This window comes from Elaeis guineensis, chromosome 1, assembly GCF_000442705.2.
Source record: "Elaeis guineensis isolate ETL-2024a chromosome 1, EG11, whole genome shotgun sequence".
Lineage (NCBI taxonomy): Eukaryota > Viridiplantae > Streptophyta > Magnoliopsida > Arecales > Arecaceae > Elaeis > Elaeis guineensis.
In genome coordinates, this window is record NC_025993.2 from 7806012 (window position 1) to 7827106 (window position 21095).

Here is a 21095-nt window from a genome sequence, read left to right on the forward strand (position 1 = left end):
TAACAAAATTTATATCCCTTAAATAATATATTTCTCCAAATAACATTCACTGCCCCAGAAATGGTGGCCCAATTTTAAAATTTCGGCTAGAAGCCAGGAATGGGAACAAGAAAATCCCCTTCATACGAACTCCTTAACATTACCCTTCTACCCCTATCCCTCTACTTGGCCTATGCCTAGGAATGGCACCAAAAGAAGCGCAGATATCTAAAAACCAGGAGTGCTTTTATCAGCGTGGTGTCAGGCGCCCATTGATCTATGAGACCTGACCTGTCCCCGTTCTTACCGTCCGCGACCACAAACTGACCCACGTTCAGCTCGCCCCTCCCTTCCCCAAATTCAAAACTACCTCATCCTCGAAAGCTAGGGTTTCCCCCCCCCTCCTCCCCAACTTCTAATTCTTGATCTTTGGCTTCCCAAGATCCGATCTTTATTCCTCTTCTGCCCGCCTGTAAGCCCCTTTGCTTGAGAGTCCCCCGAGAATTTGTTCTTTGGAGGTTTCTTGGGTAATTTATTGCGGTGTCAGGCCGTGGATCTGGTTTTTGTTGTCTTCTCCATGGGCTGGGTTTCGGTGGAACCCTAACTCGAGATTGTGGGGCGAATTTTTAGTTAGAAAATGGCCGTCGAAGAGAAGAAATGTAATGGTTTTGTGAAGCTCGAGGACTCGTCTGGTGAGGGTTTGATCACCTACAAGAGGAGGAAGCGTGGTAGGTCAAGTTCAGATGCTGGCCAGGTAAGGGAGTTCTGTTGTTCTCTTGCACTTTTTATGCTAAAAATTGGATCTTTTTAACTTTACCGTCATGAAAATTGGGGTTCGGAGTCGTAGTTTTACCCTCTTTGAGATCTGGTTCCCTGGTTTGCTTTAGTTACTCGAGCTCTGCGGGGATGTGGTAAGTCATTCGAATGCTGTTATATTGTTTAGCCGTACAATTGAACTTTGAACCCAATGATCTTGTTAAGATTACTTTTTGATGCAACAAATTGGAAAGAGAAGGGAAAAAGGGATGAAAGTTTATGTATCCAATAAGAAGCGATCATAGGCAGGTTTTCTGAGAAAGAAATGAAAAAAAATAAGTGATGTTTTTTCAAGTGGGAAATTATTTTCTATGTAAAGAGGAGTAGTTGAGTTTGAAGCTTTCACATTGCAGTTGACATAATTGTGCTGTACTGTCATTTGTGGAACCCTAGTAGGTATTTAGAAGCGACATGGCAGCCTATGCATTGTATCTTATGACCTTCAATCCCAAGATGGTGAAAATTAATACGAAATCCTACTTGGTTGAAATTCTTCTTTGTTGTTGGTTTATAGAAACCTCTGAGAACATGCAGATCATATTCTCAAAAGAATACCATCCTTGAGTTACAAATTTGGTATCATTCATATGGAAATGTTATCTTGGTCAGCATAGTGGACATGACATTCATCTCTTTGGATGGTAATGACTTGATAAATTCCAACCCAAAATGTTAAATCTTATGTTGATTTTGATCAAGCATTTCCTATGATATGCTTTAGGACTTGGTAAATCTCAGTTTATGAAAAATGCTGTTTATAGAGAGCAGGGATGTACCTCAGTGCCATCTCCAATACAAGAATAAGTGTTTTTTTTTTTTTTGTGACTGTGTAATTGTCAATATCATTTGTCATGGGTCATGAACATGTTGAAATTGAGTGGCAAGCATCCAACTTCTTCACCTTGTTTATCAAGCATATTTTTACCTGACTAACATTGCTTAAGGTGCAAGCCTTTCATTTTGTATGGCATCGAGTCTCATTTTTTGTTAAAAATATGTAAGGTATTAAATCTTTGGGCAATTAGAGCGTGTCATATTAAAAGGCTTTTCATTTGCTCAATGGCATATTCAAAGGCGTGGTTTCATATTCCTAGGCTCCTTATTATCATGTTAGCTTTCTCCTATGGAGTCTAGGATATGTAACTCCTTTTGGGCACTCAATAGCTCTATATTAAAGCTCATTGAAGCATGATATGTATTGAAGGGGTCATTGGTTAAGACACCCTTTGGGTAATCAAAGGCTTTGTGTCATAGCTCATTTCACCATGATAGGTATCAAATGGATCATCATTTGAGGTTAATACATGTCCTTTGCTCTCATTATTGTAGGGAATGTACATTTTCTTTGTTTCTTTGAGAATTTTGTTAAGTTTGCTTGTCTGAATCAATTAGATCGCTTCTCTATGAAGGCTAGCAAATAATGATCTGACTTGTTAATCTGATCCGTACCTGATCTACCATAAGTAGGTTTAGATTTGGTCTAAATATGTTTGGGTCGTAAATAGGTCGACCCATTTTGATCTGTATATTAAATGGGTTGGGTTTAGGTTCCAGGTTCATAATCTGTTTAACCTGTTTAATATTACTCAAGTCGGATTAGGTGGAACATGTTTAATTAAACCTGCTTGCTTGCTTAAGTTATATAATGGATAGAACTGGTGTCGTGCCCGAATTCAACTACCTTGGATCCAACTTGTGTACGCTTTATTCGTGAAGCTTGGTTTTTAGATCCTTCATCTCTTGGGGTTAGGATCAAGGCTTTTAGTTGACTTCAATTATTTTTTTTCGAAATAAAAAAGTGCCCTCCTTCGAGACCCTTCAAATGAAACAGGGGAATCGGAGGTGGGGCCCCTCCTCTGTGGCTCCCTGGTCCTTTGTCAATCGTCTACCGGTCTCTCTCTCTCCCCGTTCTCTCTTTTCCTCCCTTACGCTCTCTTTCTCTTCCCCTTCCTCTTCCTCTCTCTCCCTCCCTTACACTCTCTCCATTCATTTCTCCATTCTCTCTCTCCCCCACCTTTTTTGCAATATCGGTATGGGACCAGCACGGAACGGCATGGGGCGTGTTGACCATGCCGCTAGGCAACCAATCGGGGCCAGTGTTATTAAAGGCACACATCAGGTGCAAAAGGTGCTAAGCGCAAGGGCCATCACCTCTGTACCTTCTAGGTGAGGTGACAGTCCTCTGGCACAGCCTAGGCGCCTCAGGCACACGCCTCTGTATTGTTTAGAGGTGCAGAATTCCAGCAAGTATTAATTTTTAGTTTCTAAAAAATAGGAAAGATCAATTATAGTACATAGGAAAGATCAATTAGAGTAAATAGGGATTGAAAAGGCACCATTGAAAGTCAAATGGACTTTAAAAATCTACATGAGGCTCTTAGAATCACCTAAAAGAATCAGAAGGCAGAAGTTGAAGCGTCTCCATCAGACTCCATCTCATCTCATCGCCTAAGAAGCACCTCCATCTTGTCTCATTACCTAACACCATGTAAGTCATCTCTCCTCCTGTTCTCCTCTTCTTCTTCTTTGTCTTCTTATTTTTCTTCTTTTGACATGCTCTCTTTTCTGGCCAGGTTTGCTCAACAATGTTTGAATGATCTGGTGTTTGTTAAGTATAATAGGGCCTTGATGCATCTATTGAGCAGCTTGTGACTTATAAGCTATAACCGATGATCCTAGCTAACATCAACCACAACAAGAGTGAGTTTCTGAATAAGATGCTTAAGAGCCTAGCTGGCCGTGTCCCCAATCTTTGATGGCTTCTTTTGTCTTAGATCGAGCCATGTAATGAATTAGTTTCTTTTCAGGTTTGAGAAGAGTCATTCAATCTATTATCCATTCCTGTGTTGTGTTCTCAATCCCGACTAACTCCATTCCTTCATGAGGTCAGTCCTTCGGCAGAGCAAGACTGAAGGACAGGTAATCTTTGTACTAGATAGCGCCTCTCTCTCCGGTCGAGCTTCTTCTCCTTTTCTTTTTCTTCTGCTTGATAGAAGGCGTATTTCTGGTCCAGCATTCCTTTGTGTCCTGAATAGCTTGTATTGCTTCTGGCGAGCAGATGGTCAGTGGCTAATTGAAAATCTCTTCGGGAAGGGCATTTCACCAGATTGCCCCTGTAATGAGTAGGGTTGTTACGAGCCAAACTCTGACGTCAATAAAATAGGCAGCCTCAATCGCCTCTTTTAGGGTGAAGTCTCTTACTTGGGCATTTGCAATTCCCATTACTCTTTCTGGTGACCTCATCAGTTTTGCCTTATACCCTCTTGCGGAAATGCTTGCACTTACCATAAAGTGTGGCAAGCTTTTGATTTCAAAGATGGCTTTCCATTCTTTGTGGAATCCTACTTTGACATTTTTCCACCTTTTATGCTTGAGAGCACCTAGATACCTCTTATGAGATATATTAGATGAAATCACATCAACCCTATATCATTAAAAGATATTGACGATTTCAATGAGTGGTTGATTGGAAGAATGAAGCGAGTTCATATAGATGGGTATGATGAACAAGAACAAGTATTTAGTGATAGTGATGATGGTTTGACATGGGATCTTATTGCTGTAGCTTCTGGAGATTATGAGCCTGCTTATCGCATTAGAGTTAGTGCGAAAACATCTTCCAAAGAGGGAGCTTCAGCTTCATCATCAAGATCAAAGTCTAGTAGACTATCCCAAGTGCAGCTTGTAAATGAATCAGAGGAGGAGACAAATAATGAGTATGAGAAAGATATTGGAGAGGAACAAGAAGAAAATGATGAAGTTGGTTTGCTTGATGATGATGAGGATTAGCCAATTAGGAATTTAGAAAACACTTATTTGATTATTTTTGGGTTAGAGCTAGTTTTTACATACTGGACTTCTTGCCTATAGCTAGATCTTTTTCTGTTTTTACTTTTTAGTAATAGGATGCTAGTTTTTACTTGCTGGAATTCTTGCCTATAGCTAGTTCTCTATTTTTCTATTTTGGCGACTGACTTCTTTCAGGTGTGCGCCTGTGCCTTGTACCTAGGCTCCAGGGAGCCCTAGCGCCTTGGTGCGCCTAGGGCCTTTAACAACACTGATTTGGATCTTGGTACTGGTACAATGATCATTGATTAGGATTTTCTTGTGGACACAGGGCAGTGGCTGTCACTATTCACTGCCTATGGCAATGACAGCTTTGAATCTCTCCCTACCTCTAGGTTAGCGGCCCTTCTCGTCTCTCCATGGCCACTTCTTCTTGGTTTCTTGTTTCCTCTAGGGCTTCGATGACGACGATAGGCTTTAGCACTAGAGAGGAAGTGATTCTTGGAGTCAGCATTGAGATTCAGCAAGGGCTTCCATGACGAGGAGTCTAGCAAAATGGAGGTCTCCTCCTCGAATTAAGGTCGTCTTTCTTTCCCATTTCCATTTTGAAAATTTTCAGTTCTTTCATTTTTTTTTTCTTTGGCCTTACCCACCCTCTCCATTTGTTATTAATCTTGGCCTCATCCTCTTCGTCATTGTTGATCTCGGCCTCACCCTCTCTGCTGCCATCAATCTCAATGCCGTTGACCTCGGAGGCATCCTTTCAATCGGTATGCCTCTCTCTTTTTCTCTCTCTCTTCCCCCTTCTCCTCCTCTCCCGACTTTGTCCTCCCTTAATCCTGCTATGAAACCCTCTGACGTCAGCACTAGTAGGACATCCCCCTCAAGCCCTAAGCCCGTAGCTAGGGTTTAGGGTTTCTCTTCTCCCTCCAAGAGATCGATTTTTTCCCTCGAAGGGTTGTCTGTCCACCTTAAAGGTCTAATCGCCGGCGGTGGTGGCCAAGGGTTGGGGAAACTCCCTTTAGAAAAATACAAAAATTTATTTTCGCAAGAAAAGTTCCTACCAAATTATTTTTTTCTTAACTGCACCATTAAATGCTGTTTTGTGTTACCATTATTTTTCTGCTGTTTGTTGTTTCGCTGATCACACTTTCCGATTCATCTTCGAACACCAGTGCAGATGCTCAACAGGTTAAACTTATCACTAAATAGGTTGACCTTACCTGTTTATTAAATAGGTTAAATAGGGCAGGTTAGATTACCTACTAATTAAGCATAATAGGTTTAGGTTTCAAATCTTGACCTGTATAATAAACAGCTCTGGTTTAGGTATAGGATTTTCTGACCAAACCTGTATCAGACCCAACCCATATATGACCTGAAGTGACATGATTGCCACCCCTATTCTTTATTATTTATTCTTGTTTAAGCTCTTTAAGAACCATTTTGCAAGCTTTATCGATTTCCTGTGGATGTGATAAATTGGGTTGGTCCTGATTGATGGCCATTTATACACACTAGATATCTATTGTTGATCACTTTTTTAAGTTCCAAGAACCATTTTGCAAGCTTCATCCATTTCCTGTGGATGTGATAAAATGAGCTGGTCCTAATTTATGGGCATTTATAGACTTGGATATTGAATTGTTGATCACTCTGTGGGCTTTAAGTTTGATGGGGTTCATGCATGCAAGAATTGCTGACCTGAGAATTTTTACAATGGCTTGTTTTTCCGCATTGTCAGTTGACAAGTATGGGGATGTGATGCAAATAAGAATGCCTATTATGTACCCAAAAAAAAAAAAAGAAAAGAATTCCTGTTAGATTTAGGATTTTGTCAGTACTTGGGCTTTATAATTCAGCTGTCTTTCTAGAGTCACCTTGCCTATTTTGAAGCTAACTTCTAATCCAACAAGTTTTATGTCTATCATTATGATGGTGTGGAAAAGGAAATTTTTAGAATTTTCTTCCCAGCTGTTTGGATGGTAATAAGTTTTCCAGATTTGAAAGAATTTTGGACAATGCATTTCCTGGCCATTGATTATTTACTTTCAATTCCAGATATTTCTGAAACAATCATACAGAACATTAGAAGAAGAGCTAGAAATCTCTACAAGAAAATCTGAATATATATATACATTGATCAAACGGAGCTTCATTTGATCATTTTCTGTACATTTTCTTTCCTGTAAATGTTTTTTAGGCATGGTGAGAGTAATCTTAGCACCTCTGAAGTAGCAAAAAGGCATAAAGCTTGTTATTTCACATTGTAAGGTGGTTAGATTGGCACATTTTTTTTCCTTAAATACCCTTACATATAAAGAACTCAATCCTAATATTCATAGATATTAAAGGGCGTAAGGCCTGTCTTCTTATATCATTTGAGATTTTGCTTTGCTTCATATCGATGATAACAGAACCATCAATGGACCATGCCATGTATCATCACCGCAGTGCTAGTCCCAAGCTCTATAAGAAAGGATGGTTGATGCTAAGTTCAGACCTAGAAATGAATCCTAATTTTATATATAGCATGCATATTATCAGCAAAATAATTATCATCTACAAGCTCAGGAAGAAATGGATAGTTTATATTAAGTTGAGACCTAGAAATGAATTCTAATTCAATATGATGGTGTAATCATTATCACCAAAATAATTATTATCTAACATATTTGTATCATAGGGTGCTGTTGAAGGAAAATGAGATGAAGATAATATTAATTACTGGAACATTTAATGAAGTTATTCTCTTCTTATTTCATGGAAGCAGCTTTAATGCACGAAGGGCTTGTCTGAGCCACTAAGTAGGATAAAAAAGTGATGGAGATTGGGGAGGCTGCGAACATTAATGGGGGAGAGGGGGGAGGGTACTGCATATAGGCGCTGTTTAAGCCTATAAAATAAAATTATTAGCCATGGACCACAACATGGGCTAATGTAGAAAATGGTCCCCTTTGCCCTAAGTGTCTTGGGCTTGTCATGGCTAGAGTAATACTTCAAGTGACAAGACAGCTGTATTCCTCAAAACAGGCTGTAATTATTTGGTGCTATTTAGGGCTGATTTTTACCTTGTCCATGGGCTGTTGAACATGATCCCAATTGTTTATGCCTTTTAGAGCTTAAGTTTATGAGCTATTATTGCTTTCCATGTAGGTTACAGGGTTGCCTCATAATATGGTCAAGGCTTTGCAAGAGTAAAAGGCTTTAAAGATCATAGATGCTAAGAAACATTTTGAAGGAGTTCCAGTTGTTTTGCTTGTGATGTAGCATTTCTGATGGCATATTGCATTTGGGCCGATAAGGAAATTAGATAACCATTCTCTGAAGAGCATGGCAAAAAAAAAAAAAAGAAAAGAAAAAAGAATAGGAATACTTTGCACGAGAATCAGCAGATCAGCAACCCTTATGATTAGCAAAAAGTAGAGGTGGCCTTAGGGTATGCTTGGGGACAATGAGATTGGACTTGAATCAAGGTGGTCATCCAGGAGGTGGGGTGGATTCAAGAATTAGTGTCGAGCCAAGAGATGGATTGGACTCAAAAAAGCAGTTAGGGGTCCATATGGAAAGAAGCAGGACTAGGACATTTAGGAACTGGATGCCAATTTGGGCTAGATGAGGATACCAACAATCATGTTATGTCAGAAATCATATCTTAAGTTGTTTTAGTGATTATGTTAGTTTGACTCATTATGACAGCCTGATATATCATGATCCTTCAGGTGTGTGCATAAATGATCATGGACCATGATAATTGTTTGTGCCATTCAATTCAATGCTGGCTATTGGCAGGTAGAGACATCCATCATCATGGTATTGTTTGGTTGCCATAAAACTGAGTCACAATCTGTGGGCTAGTGGGGTTCAGTAAACAAATGGATCAAGCATTCGATAGGCCATAGAAGTCTGTTTGTAGGCACAAAAATGTCAACCTCTTGGTAATCTGTGTAAGAGGAAAAAGAGATGTTAGATTCTAATTATGATCAAGTAAGTTTGAGGAGGATGCATAAGCTCTAATAGGGCTTGTAAGGTTCTTAATGAATGCGAGGGATGAAAGTGGAATTGGGTGACTATCGAGCAGGACAAAAGGCATTTAAACCACAAGGAACATCTTGAGGCAAAAGAGGGCCAAACAATTGAGAAATAAACTTCACTGGGCCACACTATAGCCCCATATGATTGAAAAAAGAGAAAAAACAAATTAGGGACTATGGGGCAGTGATCCTAAATAGATTCTTGCGGACTAGTGTTAGCAGATGGAGATTTGTTTAGGAGGCAAGGTCCTTTTTTTTCCTTGATTCTTGAAAGGGAAAAAAGAGTTTCAAAGGCCACTTGGACAAGGTGAACTTTTTCATTTTTTAATGCTTTTGGACATTGCCCTAAGATCTAAATGGTGCAGACTACATAATGTGGCAGACAAACACGGAAAATGTTTGAAGATTAAATTTTGATTTGCCAAAGGATTTTAAAGGCAATGCCCTTAATTGGTAAAATAGGTGACCTTTCCAACAATAGTCAATGAACAGGTTGTCCATTTGTGGTGACCATCTAGTGGGAAACCTAATAGGAGTTTTTGTTGTATAAAGGATAATTAAGCGGTCATATTCAATACAAAGAATCCATGATTTTCGCTTTGATTCCGTGACTTTGGGAGTAAGTTGGTAGTCTAGTATAATGCAATAAACTACTAATTAATAGGCAATAGACACTTAACATTCCTCTCACTAATATTTAAGCTTAGTCCATAATACAACCACTTGGTCCATTATGTAACATGCCTAAATTCCATAGGAGCTTTTTTCCCCTCCTCTCCCTCTCTCTCTCTCTCCTCTTGTGCATGCATGTGTGCGTTTCTACGTGTGTGTGTGTGCATGCGCGCGTGCATGTGAGTGCGTGCCTACGCGTGTGTGCGTATGTGTGTGTGTGCGTGCCGGCGGCCGGGCGTGGGAGTGTGCGTGTGTTGGGGGCCGGTGTGGCTTGGGTTTAAAATGACTCAAATTGGTTTTTAAACCATGCATCAATATATGGATGATTTCTTTAAATTAGGCTGTTCTTTTTTTTTTTTTGTTTTTTGTTTTTGAAACCAATCAATTCAAGAATAAGTCATAAACCTCTTCTTCATTGGAAATTCGTGGAATCTATTTCTGCTTATAGTTTTCCAGAATCCATAAAAATATTCTTATGTGTACATTGATAACAATTAGTTGTTATGGTTCTGTTAAAATAGCTATTAGTTTATTCAATTTTTGGCCATGGTATAGGATTGTTCCACAATTATTCCAAAATTTGCAGTGCATATAACCTTTTTGTTGGAGGGGGTTGCTTGCTAAAAACTTTGGTCTTTGTTGTTTTGATTGAAATTGTTGAATGGGAAAATTCTTTTGCTTATATCTTTATGTATTATCGGAAGTTTTATTTAAACTTAGGGCTTGTTTGGCATCACTTTTATTTCTTATTTTTATTTTTAAAATAAAATCATATAAATCGAACAAAAACATGTTTGGTGCTATTATTTTTATTTTCTATGTTTCAAAAATTATTTCCATTAATTCTAAAAAAAATGAAAGAAAGAAGTTTACTTTCACTATTTTTAGAAATGTGAAACTCATGTCTTTTACCACTACCACTGGCACCACCACCACCATTATTGCTATTACCGTCACTATTGTCATTGTCGTCTCCACCATTATCGCCACCACCTTTAATCGTTGCTATGCATCTCCATTACCACCATTGTCACCATCATTGTTGTTGTTGTTTCCACCACCACTATCATTGCCAGTGCTACCATTGTCTCGATCGTTATAACTGTCGCCACCACCATCACTGTCATAATGTTGCTACTGCCACCCCCACCATTGCTACCACTACCATGACCTTTGCCACACCACCACATCATAGGTGCCGCCACCACCCTTATTACTGCCACCACCATTGTGGCCTCCGTTATTTTTGCCACCACTATAACCACCTTGACCATCATCATCATGTGTATGTTTTTAAAACATAACATACCAACCATGTTTATGTTGTCAAAAAAATTACAAATAGAATAGGACAAATAATTTTCTATTGTGAAAATAAAAAAGATGGAAATGATGCCATGTGCCACTTTAGTTTTTGATCTATTTTGGTTATATTATAGTTTCAAACTTTGTTCTTGCATATTCCTCACAATCTGATTAGTAGAAAAATGTATACAATACGCATATAATGTTTTTGTTTTGAATATTTTGTCCACATCTTTATTTTAGTTTTTGTTTTGTCTATGTGTTCAATTGATCATGTGTGTGGATTTGTAGGTTTCCAACATGCCTGTGCATAAAGGGAAAATTAGGGATATTGGGTGGGAGCATGGAGTGATAGTTGATGGAAATAGGTTTCACTGGAAATGCAATTGGTGTGGCTTGGTTAGATATGGTGGTGGGGTGTCTAGGCTTAAGCAACATATTGCTGGTACTTGTCATGTTCAAAAATGCCTAAAGGTTCCAGAAGATGTTGCAAAGAACATGATGAACCATCTGATAGCAAAGCAAAAGGACAGAAGGATGAAGATAGCCGCACGCGATGGTATTGATAAGATGAAGTCCAAGTTTCATCATGAAGAAGATTTAGGTGGTAAGGATATTGTAAAAATTGACCTAGAGATGAAGGGGAGGAATGCCAGCCAAGTATCTAAGAAAGCCGCTAAACAATATGGGGTTGCTAGTCAGCGGTCCAGGACTACTAGTCAGCGATCAAGACCAACTACTCAGCTGTTTAATATTGGCATGGTTAAGGTATCTAATGCTATTATTGGTGGATCCTTTTAAATTCATAGCCATGATCCATGCTTGATATAATTAAATGAGATGAGTTATTTATATGTTGTATTTCATGTTGTTCTGGTTATAGTTGTTAGCTTCAACATGTATGTTCTAGATGTTTTGAGATTTAAGATTTGTTTGAAAGACCCAAACACATCATTCATAATGCTCATGACATTTTCTTTTTACATTAAATTATTATTTAAAAACATTATTAACTGAAAAGAAGTTAACCTACAACATAGATAAATGTGTTATCTGCGAATGTGCTTCTTTCCATTTCAATGCAAGCTAATTTGACATAATTCCATACGATACACACTCTCACTTTATGGATTGGATCACATCCATGTATAAGATGATCCACAATGCTATAAATCTACTACATATATACATAAACATCAATCGTTCTAATTCTCACTCCCTTGTGCTGATCTATGATTTTTCCTTCATTTTGTTTCCTATTTCACGCTGTTGATAACTTGTTCTTTTCTTATTATAAAGTTGTTCATCCTACCCAAAGTTAAATGAAAAATGGGTGTGAGTTATGAGTCACGTTGCCACTCTTTTTTTGGTGTACAACTTGCCATTCCTTTATTAAAATAGAAGTGGCTCATTTGTTATAATAATCAGAGGCAAAAGAAAAAAATAATTATTAGACATTATTAGGTATTGACCTCATATAATAATGCAATGATGACTGTAATGTATCACTTGAATGGACAAGCTGTAGGCATTGGGCACTAATTAATGAGGCACATTATTCTAAGAATGTTGCCTTTTATGCAGCATTTTTGTCAGTGTAATCAAGTAGCTGTACCTGATTGGGCTGCATACTTGTAACTTGTGTCAAATTTATGTTAGTTGTTTAACTTTATGTGGTTTTGTGTGTTTAGGGCTTGCCAATCTATTGAAATTGATTTCAGTATGAAGAGTGACAAGAATTTTGATTAGGTTGGATATTGGTTGATTAGGTCTGAGTTGGCTTGGATTCGGTACCTAAACCTACACCCTATTTTTAATTAAGTTGAATGGAATAGGGGATTCAACATGGTTTACATGACCCACCTAGACATGGCTGGCAGTTGAAAAAAAAAAATCCAAATTTCGGAGTGTACCTTGTAAAATTAAGTCTGAGTAGAAACCCAAAGCAAATTCTTAAGACCCTTTTTGGTTGCGTGATAACTGCAACATATGACTGGGCTATCTTGCTAACCCTCCAAAGAGGTTGCTTTTGAGAGATAGAATTTATTCAATCAACAGGCCAAGAGGTCAGATAACTCAGTTTGTTCCATCCCATCAAAAAGGTGGGATGTAGTGAATTTGCAGAGTGCTCTTCTCTCTCTTTTTCACGCTCTTTTCTCACCTTTCTTACTAGCCCTGAAACTTGAACCAAACATTACTTTTTTACTAAGAATTAAGGGAATCTTGGAGGGTTTGTAAGAGCTAGGATTACTTGCTATCCTGCAGCCAAACGGGGCCTACATAACTTGGTTGAATATTAGTCTCCATTGAATTCGCTTGCACCTAGGTCATGACTAGGACCTAACATGTGCTATTACAATTATGTTTGACCATTATGAGGTAATAGAATTGAAAAGAGGGGGGACTATGGCTTCTGTCTATTACTTGGTGTGGGAAAACTGATGTATGTACAACATAGAAAGAATAGATGTCAGTTCCCTTTGCTCTTTGGTGTTTTTGTAGGCCTTCAAGTGTAATGGTAAAGCTCGAGAAAAATGTGAATGATCTGGGTCGTCCATAATACCACATTGTATTTCATTATATCTCATTCCATGTTATATGTCATTGTAGTATCTGGGAAAACATATCCCGACTCAATTCTTTAGGAAACAAGTTAGGAAATGAATTTGATTCAGCCTCTTCAAAATGGGGAAAAATGTAGAAGTTGTATATAGGATGCAAGGGGAAACAAGAAAGGAGATTCATGCATTACTTATTAGGAAACTGATGAGAAACAGCTACGGATTCGTTTCTTATTTATTTCTTCATGGTTCTCTATGGTTTCCCATTTGTTTTCGTTTGTCCTCATCTGTTTTGGCATATCATTTTGCATTTGTTGCTCTACATATTTTTTTTAGCCATCCTTTGCCTTGGACATCATTTTCACATATGGGGAACATCAGAAAAGAAAAAGTTTCTAGGACATCATTTTCGCACAAAGGAGGTTGATAATCTCTATAATGGAATAAATTTCTGTCAGACAAAACAGCTTGTCAATCTTTGTAGTAAAATTACCTTTTTGGACCAAGGCTATAGGTACTTCTAACAGATCCTGATTTGAGGATGGTCACAAATCAGGAGATTGGTTGGAGGATGCTGGACATATTCGAAAACCAATTGGCTACTTGATTTATCTGGTATTTCATTGCCAACTTTTTTTGTGTTTTTGGTCGATGCAGATAGCTTTTCATGCATGCTCCTAGAAAATGTCATCTTGATGCCAAGGTCCATACTTATTAGTATTTTGAGAGTGGCTCTAGTTCAAGGCATGCTTCTCATAGGAATGATCTTTTTTTTTTTTTTGGATAAAGTCATAGGAATGGTCTTGAATTGATTGATTCTGCTATAAAAATTGGCAGGCTCTCAGACAGGAACAACTAGATTTTACAGAATTGTTGGTGGCATTACAATTACATGGTGGAGTAATAAGCAAATTGCGACGTTTGTTTGCAGCCTAGAAGACAAATATTTTGCCTTGGCTTAAATTATCGCTAAAAGCTTTTCCTCTTAGGCATGGCCTTTCTTGCAAGGAAATTAGCTTTAATATAAAATAAAAAAATATTGTATATTGATAATTATCATTGTACTATGAGAGAACCAAGCAAGGTCTACTAGATGGGTATCAGGGCTCGTATCAGTCGATGACTGGTTTGGTATGGTATGGGTTTGCATCGCACTGTGCTAAAGCGTACTAAAACAATGAGAGGGAGGGGCCTGGGGGGAGAGGAAGACGGGAAGAGAGAGAGGGCGGGGAGGGAGGGTGGAGAGGGAGGGGCCTGGGGGGAGAGGAAGACGGGAAGAGAGAGAGGGCGGGGAGGGAGGGTGGAGAGGGAGAGTAAACCCTTACCTAACCCGGACCCTTGTAGAACTAATGGTCCGGAGAGAAGGGGAGAAAGAAGGACAGGGAGAGGGGGGAGAGAAAGGAGAGGGAGGAGAAAGAGCGAGGCATATCTGGGTTGGACCATGATTTAGGGCATCGAATTAGCCATTGGCATCGATCATGGAGAGCGTTGGTTTCGCCATAATTGGGGAGCCTTCGATCAGGTCCTGTGGAGCTTTGAAACTCTGATCATGATGGAATTGGAGGGGGGAGGAGAGAGAGGGAGAGAGATGTCGAACAGTTGATGTCCAAAGGGGTCACTATGGGGGCTCATGGGTCCAAACCTCCTGGTTCTTGGTCGATTCTATTCAATATAGCTTGAAGCTTTGAACCACCTAGTTCAGCATGGTTTGGCTAACCCTAGGACCAGGCATAGTGGCCTTCGTCCATGATCAATTTGGGGAAACAGTTAATCACATTAATATTTGGGTCTCAAGGTTATGTGGCTGTTGTATTTACCTAGTCAAGGGCCTGTCTGTTTAACCCAATGTACTTGCATCTTACACTTGGATATAGGTATGAGTATGATATTTATGAATGGTTCCATAATAAGTTCTTAGAGAAAAGATTGGACATTTAGACACCAACCCCCAACCGTGCGCTCATAATATTCACAAGATTGAGCAAGAACATAGTTGTTCAGATGCTGCTATGAGCTTGGAGGCTTTCCATACTAAATTTAGAGGAGGGAGTTTCAAATTTATGTGCCATTTGATGTGATTTGGTGTAATACCAGTTTTGTTTTATTGTATCAGATTTGGTATGTTTGATTCACTGCATATTGGCCTTAACAAGCTGGTTGTAGATCCATAACATAGCATATATATACCTATTAGTGGATGAACCTATGCATAACCATAGTCGTTTATCCACCAACAGGTGGCCGCCTGTATTAGGAAGTTCATTGGAGCCATTCATGGTTGAACTCTTCACTCCCCTTCTCTTCCTCTTCTTTTTGTCGTCCGATTTAATTTCATTCTTTGTTATCTTTACACATTGTATAGTTTTTTCTGAGGGCAGGCTGTGGCACAGGTACCTAGTTGCTATGGGTTCAAAAAAAAAAGCACACCTATACATATGTGGGGGTAAGGCCGTGTACGTCTGACCATCCCCAAACCCTGCAGTGGTGGGAGCCTTGTGCACAGGATATCCTTTTATATACTTGATCTTACTGAATAAATACCCGTGCTTATTTGCTATAGGGGAATAAGTTTAGATTGATTTGATTTCTGCAGTACAACAGCTAATGTCCTTCAGGGCTCTTTAGGGTCAGAAATTGAGCTGTTATCAGCTGTTGCAATACCTAGTCTTCAAAGATACTAGTTTGGTTGATTCATGATTTTAATCGTTGTTGGTGTATGATTTATTGGGACACATCAATTATTTCGTACCTGAACATCTGTTTTATGCTGTCTATGACAGCATCTCATTGCCAAAACTTTGTGCTAAAATGATGAATGCTTTCTCATTTGGGATGTAATTAGCTCAAATACAGCATATATACAGCTGATAATTAAAAAGTGCTGTGCGTCATCTTTAAAAGAAGAAGTTCATATTCAAATTTATGGAAATGTAAATGCTTCATGCAGGAGATACATGGATGTATATAGGACCCCTTAATTGATGCATGAGAATGAGAGTTTGAACACATCTTGTATCATCCTTTGTATTTCCCTGTGTAGAAACATGCTTAACGTACTACTAGCTTATTGCCAACTGACTTTTACCAAGAGTTAAAAATTTTAATTCCTAATCTAGTTTCCATTCCCATACTTTGTTGTGTGGTCATCAGTCAAGTAAGTCTGCGGTAATCTTATTTGGACGATTTCATTTCCATTTTAATCTATATTGTGGTCGGTTGACATTGAGCAGGATATGAAGGAAGCTCGTGATACAGATTTGTACAGTAGCACCTATGAGAAAGATGATCATGCTAGAATAGATAGTCACTGGAGACAGGTACTGGAACACTTGCTGCAGTTGCCAGATGTGAGAGAAGGTAATGGTATTCAAAGCTGCATCCATGATGCACTCATTTGTGGTTCTGGGTTCCCCAGGGAATTCAGGATGGTTGATTCTCCCAGGGACACTATACAGCCAAAGGTATTATTGATTTTATCTTGTTGCCTTAGTTATCCTCATAAGTTTAGATTAAATAGTTTTATAATTGAGTATGCATTCATCATTACCAGGATAGACCTGATGGCCATAATGAACTTAAAAGTCAGTCTCAGATACTGGATAGTTCTACATCAGATGTATCAAAAACTGGGATTTCAGATGTAAATGCCAACACTATAAAGTGCCAAAATGTTTTCCTTGATATTCTTCGCTCGGAGAAATTTGCTTTATTGTGCGATTTACTTTGTGTGACCTTGCAAGATGACAAGGGCAAAAGATTTTTCGACTTCAGCCTGATAAATTCAAAGATGAAAAATGGGGATTATGAGAAATTGCCTGGGTCATTTGATCAAGATATCCAACAGGTATTTATTTAATTATTCATCTTGTAGTCAGCAATCTTATAAAGGTGCCCTTTCTTCGATGTATATTTTGGTGATTTCTTGATGTAAGTTATTAAGTGCTATATTGAGATTTCAGAATGCATTTGCATACGCCTTCAGGCAGGTGCTTTTTGGGAATGCATTTTTTCAGAAGCTCACTGCATATTGAGTGCCTTTTGTGGGAAGCTTCAATATTGTAAAAAGACCAATAACTTGGTTGTTTCTATTCACAATCATTGGTTGATGAATGTTATGTAAACTTTATTGGTTATGTTGGTGTTTTGTCGTCTCTTTTGTGTGCCTTTGCTGAAGTTTTGGTTTGTTTGCAATTGATACATCAAATTCCAGGTTATCATATTGTTTATTTCACTTTGTTTCATGGTTCAGCAGCATCTGTATACTCTTTGATCTTTCATTTTGAAGTAGCTACGTTGTACAAATCTTGTTACATGACATCCTTCTCTCTTCTACAAGTAAGTTATTGATTCATCAATATAATGGCCCGCAGTATTCTGTTTGCTGATGACTAAAACTTCTTGATATATCAAGACATGCATTTGTTTTGAAATCCTGAATGCCAATCTTTGGAGGATGCCTGATTGTTCAAGATCTAGTCATTGCTATGATATTATAGATGCTGCTAATTTGTTAAGGTGATAACACAAAAAGGAGATATGGGGATAACACGGTGTTCACTTGCCTTGAATTTTTGTGACTTACAATTGAACCATAGAGTACAGTTATTATACATGATATGATAATGTTTTATTACTTTGATAATCATTCTTGTAGCTGGAATAATATGTTATTGTCTGGGACCGAGGTTGAATCTTGTGGAACTAGTTTTATATCTGTTTTGGGATATGGTTGATTGTGTAGAACATTACTGATTCTCTCTCTCTCTCTCTCTTCTTTTTGATATATCTGATTTATCTGGTTCAAACGGACCTTAAATTCAAAAGTCCCTGGATCAAGGGGAAACTCAAATTACCATGTAATTGTTTGAATTAGTTACAGGGATTCATTAGAGATTTGCTGAATAAATATCTCAGGCCTTGTACTGCAGGTATGGGATAAGTTACAAAAAATTGGCCGAGAAATGGTTCTTCTAGCAACTGGTCTTTCAAATGTATCACGGGTGTCTTACCAGAAGCAGGTATGAGTCATGGACCTTTCATAATTTATACTGCCCATACCACATTGATTCTTTCATGTGCTATGTGGAAAATAATGGCTTGTTAAAATATAATATTTGCCGGTACTTAAGACAAAAGGGGACTTCCTTGTACTGTCTAGGCATTTTACATCAATTAATTCGCTGTTTATATTTGATTTGTGCTTGTGATATTCTGCACTAAAATTGCGGACAAGATTTGCTGATCTGAAAAGTGTACAGGTTGGACAAGTCTTGGTTAATGGGGCTAGTGAACATAAATCTGAGGCAAGTGGTATTTAATTGAAAATTATGTTTCATACAATGCGGACTGTCATAATGCTGGCTACTTTTATTGCATAGCACATTCTCACTTTTCACTCTTGCAGGAGACTTGCCGTGTAGTTGGTGAACAAAAGAATTCTACGGAATCATATACGACAATACAGTTGACTTCATGTGAGTCAGACCGTTCCACTAAACCAGATCAAACTGAGGCCTCTGGTTTGTACAAAGTTTGCATTTGCAAGAAATGTGGTGTCGATGTGAATGGTGACCGCAGCCTCATTTGTGATGGATGTGAGGCAATGTACCATTTCTCTTGCATTGAGCCGGCTGTTGAGGAGATTCCAAGTCGAAGCTGGCACTGTTCTGCTTGTTGTACAAACAAGAGGGAACCATCCGAACCTGTCTCTGCCCATATCCAGCCAGACAGCTTGCACCAGGACTGTGCAGTCTGTGATCGACTAGAATTTTCAGAAACACAAGAAGAAAATGATAGTGGAAGCAGGACTGTGCTTGCTGATGACTCCAGAGAGAGCTCAGTTTCAAGTATGGAGTCTGATGAATCACCAGAAAAGTCAAGGACCGCTATGTCACGGTTGTGCAAGCTATGTGGAACTTGTGAGGACGAAGATAAGAGATTCCTGATATGTGGTCATGCTCACTGCCCTTACAAGTTCTACCACGTCAGATGCCTGAAAACTAGTCAGATAGCTAGTGCACAACAACAAAACAAGCCTTATTGGTACTGCCCATCTTGCCTCTGTAGAGCTTGTCTCTGCGATAAAGATGATGACAAGATTGTCTTATGCGATGGTTGTGATGAGGCCTACCATACCTACTGCATGAAACCAGCTCGTACTTGCATTCCTAAGGGCCATTGGTACTGTGTCCCATGCAATGTGACCAGGGCGAGGGAAGGGATGAGAAGGTATGAACAATGGGTCTTACAGCAACATAGGAAGAATGATGTCAGGCAAGTTAGGGAGGCCAATAGGTCGATGGATTTGCTACTGAGTGCTGCTGAGAAGCTGAGCTCGGAAGAGCGGTTGGTATCAGGGAAGCAAGATAAGTAGATTATCACACTGCTTGCAGCCTTGTGCTATACGCCTAAGGATTCTGATTGGGAAGCAAGTAGATTACCACACTGCTTGCAGCCTTGTGCTATACACCTAAGGATTTTGATTTTGTGACAGCCAACTTAGAAATCTTTTCTGTGTCTTCCATAGAGATGCTTGGGCCGTTTTTCTTTTCGTTGTAGCTTCAATTAGATGTTAGCTTAGAATGATTTATCATATAAGAGTTCTGCCAAAGTGGGTATTATTCCTCGAATGAGAATCTTAATGCTCGACATGCATAATGGCAGGAACTGCTGGGGGATGATAAGGGAATTGGAAGAAGCTGTGTGCTATGGATTTTTTCTTAACACAGTCCGATAACAACAAGAGGGTCATGTCTCTTTATTCTTTTTCCCCTAAAATTTTCTGCTGTTGCAACAAATTGCTGTATCTTTTCTAAAAGCATTCTTGGTTGACACATCACCTTTGTAGTTTCCAGTATAATGTACTGAATTTTCCAGAGAAGAATGCTAGTTTTTTCTACTCAGATGCCTACTTTTTTCACTATAATGCACTAGTGCATTTGTCAGTGAAGAGTGTTAGTGTTCCTACTCAAATGTCTAGTTTGATCTTGAACTATAAAAAAACCAGTAAACAATTGATTTGTCCAAAAGCTAGATTATCTTTATTTACATATAACCACACTTGCTTTCATTGATCAGTATGTAGCTGCAGTTTTAGATAAACTAGTTAATGGATAAACAATTTCAGTTCTCCATTTTTGAGGTAAAAATGAGAGCTGGAAGCCCACAGGGAAAAACATTTCTCTGGAGGGGAGGAATAAATATGAAGTTGAAAGAGATTAGAGAGGAGGGTTCAACAATTTTGCAACATATTTGATGCTCTGTAATGATTTTTCATTGCACAAAATTCCAATCATTGAAGGTATGGCTTTCTCAAGGACCATCCCTTGATATTGTTCTTTCATGAAAATACTGTTGTTTCTTTCCTTCAATGTACTTGAACAATCTTAGATATTCTTATTAATTTTAAAGCTTTCATGTCTCCAAGTCTAAAATGCAGTGCAATAATCATTTTCGATTACCAGGAAATTAAATTTACTGTTGTTGGCATCTGCGCTGCATGTGTTTTAATGCATGGATGGCTGTGGACTTCTGAGTAGAGAATTTTTTTTGCTTTTCTTTGTTTTTCTGACAATAAATATACTAGCTTTTGGCTGATGCAACTTGATTTCTTCCTCTATAAGAGAGATTGTAAGTGAACCAAGATGGTGTATTTATTAAAGGAGTATTCTAAACCTGTGGAAGGTGAAGAGATGCAAACAATGGAGAAGCATGGAGATAAAACTTATTTTATTTTTTAAGCCTTGAGGACGCACAGATGCATCTTGGGGACTGGATGTATGAAATCTTCCATCTTGGTAGGGGGAGCTACAGTATTAGGTGAATGATGCGTTAATTATGTCGAGGAATATGTCATGACATTGAATCATTGTTTGCATCGGCAGAGCACTTGTCGTTTGTAGCCTTTATTTGATGCCTCTCTGTAAGCATTTTGTCCAAGTGA

The 21095-nt window shown here is 38.6% G+C and overlaps 1 protein-coding gene across 2 annotated transcripts; it reads left to right on the plus strand.

The window, feature by feature from the left end:
• The first annotated feature begins 279 nt into the window (after positions 1-279).
• On the plus strand, positions 280-20055 carry LOC105037157 (PHD finger protein EHD3). Of its 2 annotated transcripts, XM_010912854.4 has the most exons (7): positions 280-733; positions 10884-11360; positions 16384-16614; positions 16704-16997; positions 18082-18171; positions 18412-18456; positions 18558-20055. In XM_010912854.4, exons 1-7 carry the CDS (start codon positions 617-619, stop codon positions 19524-19526), a joined length of 2223 nt encoding a protein of 740 aa, XP_010911156.1. In that variant the 5' UTR covers positions 280-616; the 3' UTR covers positions 19527-20055. The 2 variants fall into 2 exon arrangements, with proteins under 2 accessions (XP_010911156.1, XP_073102738.1); XM_073246637.1 differs by lacking the exon at positions 10884-11360.
• Positions 20056-21095: the final 1040 nt, after the last annotated feature.

Bases quoted from the DNA above. Each gene is read 5' to 3' on its own strand.
- LOC105037157 (XM_010912854.4), top strand. From the start codon at position 617: ATGGCCGTCGAAGAGAAGAAATGTAATGGTTTTGTGAAGCTCGAGGAC. The intron at 16,998-18,081 runs GTATTTATTTAA...CTTGTACTGCAG, and splicing joins TTGATCAAGATATCCAACAG to GTATGGGATAAGTTACAAAA. The intron at 18,172-18,411 runs GTATGAGTCATG...AAAAGTGTACAG, and splicing joins GGGTGTCTTACCAGAAGCAG to GTTGGACAAGTCTTGGTTAA.